This window comes from Montipora capricornis, chromosome 8 (assembly GCF_036669925.1).
Source record: "Montipora capricornis isolate CH-2021 chromosome 8, ASM3666992v2, whole genome shotgun sequence".
NCBI lineage: Eukaryota > Metazoa > Cnidaria > Anthozoa > Scleractinia > Acroporidae > Montipora > Montipora capricornis.
In genome coordinates this window covers 28,737,165-28,742,164 of record NC_090890.1, presented here as the reverse complement: position 1 = coordinate 28,742,164, position 5,000 = coordinate 28,737,165, and the positions used below count along the sequence as shown (strand labels likewise).

Here is a 5,000-nt window from a genome sequence, read left to right as displayed (position 1 = left end):
ATGAAAATGGTTGTGTAAAGAACGTTTTCCAGAAAGCAGGTGCATCTTTGCACAAGTTAAATCCACAGTTGGAAAGGCCTCCCGAGAGTTGGTGGTCGGCTGGTAAATGCCCCAATTGCTTATGAAAGGAAGCACCCCATTGTCCTCCCCAACATGCATTATGAGACAGATCTGGTGATCAAGCAGTGTCACGACAGCTTAGGGCACATGGGCCAGGAGTTTGTTTAGTCGTCTTTGCGAGAGACGTTCTGGATAATTAAAAGAAGGTCAGCAGTAATACGCGTGCTAAGGAAATGTGTGGTGGGACGCAGTTTATAGCAAGTTTACCTGAGGATAGATTTAATCCTGGGAGACCTCCGTTTGCATTTGTCGGTGTTGATTATTTTGGACCACTTATGGTGAAGCAGGGCAGATCCCAGTTGAAGAGGTACGGATGTCTCTTCAGTTGTTTGATGACGCGAGCTACACACATTGAAACTGCTCGTTCCTTAGACAGACTCCATGGAGAACGCTCTCCGAAGGTTTATCAGCATACGTGGTAGTCCAGAGCATATAAGAAGTGATTGAGGCACAAATTTCACAACTGCTGATAAAGAGCTGAGAGAAGCCATAGAAGGGTGGAATCAGCAGAAACTTAACAGATTCTGTGGACAGAAAGAAGTAGGATGGGTCTTCAATCGTCCCTCTGCTAGTCATATGGGTGGCATATGGGAATGGAAGATACGATCAGTTCGAAGAATTTTATCAGCTATAGCAACAGATGTGGTCCTCTCGAGGTTAATGGCGGAAGTGGTCAACATTTTGAATTCTCGACCTCCAGCGCGTAACAATGACAGCTCACAAGAAGATCAACCATTAACCCAAAATCATCTACTTCATTTGAGGCCCAGTCCAAGTTTACCCCCCGGTATATTCAGCAAAAGAGACAACACTCGGCATGCCTGACGACAGGGGCAATATTTGGCCAACCTGTTTTGGAGTACGTGAACCCGTGAATATTTGCCTATCCTCCAAGAGAGAAAGAAATGGACAGAGAAGAGAAGAAACTTATGAGAAACTTACAAAGTTAAAGCAAGAAACTTACAAACTGACCTGGTGTTGTTGAAAAACGAATCCTTCCCAAGAGGGAAGTTGCTACTTGCGCGAGTGTTGGAGGTCTTCTTGAGTGGAGACGGTTTTGTGCGCACTGTTAAAGTGAAAACCATGTCCACTGTAGTTGTTACTGCAAGCACGATACTTACACGTCCAGTGACAAAGTTGTGTTTAGTAGAGATGGAAAATGATGCAGGAACATAGTTTGAGTCTGTCATAGGAACATATTTCATTCGTGTTTCACATGGAACCATCAACATTTACTTCAGACAGTCGTCCATGAACAGTTACTTGTATACGTTGTGTTTTTAGTATGGTAGCCTGAGGAATTGTAAATGAGTGCTGTTGGACCCTCCTTTAGGGACCAGTGTGGTTACCATTTTCATTTTATTTTATTTCGTTTCTTTCCTCTTTTTTTGTCTATTAAATTTCATTTCGGTTTGGGTCACATGAAGTCCCTCTGGGGTTTGCATGTGGTCCGCTCGCTGCGCTTTTGTTTTTTGTCTTTGCATGGTGCAACGACACCCGTTTTACCTGATCAACATTTTATCTGTGTATAGAACTAACTCCTAATATTGAAGAAACTTTGTAACTTGTTCATCGTGGTCTACTGAATAGCTGTTCCAAAGCTCCGAGTTCAAATCCAGTGTTAAAAGACATGGACTTAGACCAGTGTATATGTCATGTAATAATGATTACAATCATATATTCAGTGCTGGGTGATGTTATGTGATTATCGTAATTCCACACTCGAGATCATGTTGAGTATTAAGAACGACTTGAATCCAGAGCCCAACGGCCGCGCCCTATGCAATGGATGCGAGAATGAGTCCAGAAGTAAACCCATCCCACATGTAAGCCTATATCAGTATATGGGAATCAAGTCACTTCCAAGCAATCACAATTGATAATGGTTTGTACTCTACTCGAAGTACACACAGAAAAATCATGTGATACCAGCGGGCCGTGGTTACATTTGCTGAACAGTCGCCCGCTCATAGTACTGTTGGCCACAACGTTGGGCACAGCATGATTGGCTTTTAAACAATACATTTCAAACTTACCTTTTTGTCTTCCTCTCGAGTGTCCTTTCTCCCGGGTGCTTTACCTTGATAATTTTTAAGTTCAATGGCTGGCCTGAAAAAGTGGCAATCAGACCCTCTCTAGGACACGTTGCTAAAAGAAAAGGCAAATTATAAGAAAAGTTCCATGCGACATCCATTACACAGAGTAGATCTCCAGACCTTACGTTGAACAGCTCGAGGCGGCCGCCAATTGGGTGAACGGATTTCACAAAAATACACTCTTCGTCACTGACGAATTCACCATCGCAAATGGTGACATCCCTAAACTCGAGACGCACATTACCAGAAACTGCATCGAGAACGTACGCTTCGCCGTTGCCTATCGCTAGAACAACAATAAAATGACCCTTGGGGGAAATTGACCCCGTCAAAAATAAATAAGGGCCTCCCTGGAGTGCACGCCACAGTGGTTCGGTTTCACCCAGTTGCCTCATTTCAATGAACCTTGGCCCGAATTTACACGAGGCAAACAGCTGGAGGTCCCTGTAGCAAGCAATCAACTCCCCGTGAGGCAGTTTAAATGTTTCCACAGTGTCTCCACCAACAGTATCCAAAATGAACCCTTCGCGCGTTTCAAATGTTACGCATGCCACCTGATCATCTGAAATAGGAAAGACAGCATCCGCGCCAAACCTCCATCGTCGCATGCAAACTGACAAATCAAAGTTCCACAGTTCAAGAGTGCTCTCAGTTGCAAACAAAATGCCTTCTTTTAAAGGTACCAAATCACAGATAGTGTCACCCTCAATCTCTTTCTGCCCCTTTAGTTCCCCATTTATAACGTCCAAAGCGATAATTCGCTGTCCGCGCGATCCGACGGAAGCTGTCGCATAAACACTCTCGCCGGTTAACGAGAATCGCAGACATCTGACATCTTCGAATTCTGTGTTTGGCGTTGGTGCATTCCGATAAACTAGTTCAATGTAACCTTTCCTCGTGTGGTTCCTTAAAAGCGATTGGCTGTTAAGCACTACATAAGAATAATCGGGAAAACCCTGTACATTCAAGGGATCTCCTAACAAAAAACCACTGATTCTACGGGATTCTAACTCAAAGGAACTTCTCCGGGAACAATAGCAACGTCAATCGAATAGTGATGCTCGGGCCCCTCAATCATACTTAAACGAAACATGTTTCTGTTATTGGGCCTATCTGAACACAAAAGAAATCGACTGTTGGGTGAGAACCGGATCATTCCACAACAACTTAAAGCTACCTCTGCTAGAGTTGAAAAGTCATTTTTCCGGTCAACTAAACAAATAGAGCCCGGTGAATGGGAAATTGCCACGAGCTTTCCATCTTGTGACATCGCAAAAGATAAAATTTCTTTATCTCTTTTGAGACGAGTAATCTCCATGCCATCGTTCAGATTCCACGTCATGAGGCATTTTGTATCGCCAGGACAATCAGTTAACATCTCGTCGCCGCAAATAGAACAGACAGAAAAACTGCACTTACTGTTAGGAAAGAGGGGCTTCAAGTCTCCATTAAAGGAGTAAGAAGTGTTTAGGACTCCTGGCAAGATGACATCCTTGATAGGATGAAATACCACAGAACGATAAAAACCAAACACTAGCAAACTTGTAATGATTCTAAAAGGACCACACAAACGGCTTCCATACTGTTTTGGTTTGACATAACGTTTCCATTTGAGGTTACCTGAAGCAAGTGACCAAAACTGAATGCTTCCATCGCGGCATTCACACACCATGTATTCTAAGCTAGGGGACACATCCAAACAAGCCACTTCTGATCCACAAACAAACTGAGCTTGAATAGCTGTTTGGGAGTCATTTTTGTTTAAGAACTCCATGTAAGGTTTATCGGAATACTTGGTCTCCAGAAGCAGGCGGGAGTCATCAGATAATTTACTACTTCCCTCATTCAACAGACTTTGAAAGATAGTAAAGGGATGTTCCATTAAGGTTACGCGGTGCTTCTTCAAAAGAATCAATAATGACGAGAGGGTCTCATGAAACTTGGTCGATATCGTCTTCAAACCACCCTGCTTCATTACACCAACAATATCTTCCGTGGCTCCTGCAAGGTTCACACAAAGCTTTGCGTACAGAAGCTCTGGGTCTGACACATATTTTCCAACTCTTTGTTCAAGGCTGCAGGATTTCATGTCCTTGTCTAACTGTAACATGTGCTGAACACCATGTTCCAAGGCGTACCTTGAAGTGTCAGGGAAGGTTTGTGAGTTGCCAATACCTTTTCTCTTTAATTCGTCAAACTCGTTAAAGCAAAGAGTATACAGGATCTTATGGCCTTTCATTTCATCTACACTAAAACAGTGCTGCCCGTAGGCTGACTTGTCTGTCAACCAGTCCTTGACTGATTTATGAAAGAAATGAATGCGGTCTTCGTGAACAGGAAGAAGTGATGACACAATGGCAATGGCGTTGCTCGCCTTTCGCATAACAGTCGAGGACGACAAGTTCGTGCACAAAAATTTAGGAACAAAACCCAATGGAAGTGGTTCCCTGGCAGCGGCAATTGCACCCAGGAAACATAGAAATTGCTCTTCAGTTATGTTTAGTTCTTTACGCAAGTCTTGTTCGAGCCGTTCGAAATACGACTGGTAAACACACGCGATGCCCGCCGGAAGGGTCTTGTCCAGTTGTTCCAAGGTGAGAAGAGTTGAACACTTGGCCCTTATGAAATCTACCAAAAACTTGGCACACAGAAAGACTCCCTCTGACTTTTGCACAAGATCATCTAAGACCAGCTCGCGCATTCCAACATCTAATAAATCGCTTAGACTCCGTTCAAAGTAAAATCGAATGACCTTCAAGTTGTCTTCATCTTGTGGCTCCAGTA

The 5,000-nt window shown here is 43.5% G+C and overlaps 1 protein-coding gene across 3 annotated transcripts in view; it reads right to left on the bottom strand.

Annotated features, from left to right (window-relative positions):
- The window catches only part of LOC138059106 (uncharacterized), a 17,815-nt gene that overhangs the window by 11,380 nt on the left and 1,435 nt on the right, over window positions 1-5,000 (bottom strand). Inside the window, exons 1-2 of one of the 3 annotated variants that reach the window (XM_068904626.1) lie at window positions 3,636-5,000; window positions 2,157-2,268 (exon numbers count right to left, since the gene is read on the bottom strand). The exon at window positions 3,636-5,000 is cut by the window's right edge and continues 1,435 nt beyond it. In XM_068904626.1, coding sequence (XP_068760727.1) covers window positions 2,157-2,268; window positions 3,636-5,000 — 1,477 coding nt within the window. Of the gene's footprint in view, window positions 1-2,156 lie in introns of all 3 variants that reach the window. The other 2 variants (XM_068904628.1, XR_011134151.1) reach the window with 2 other exon arrangements.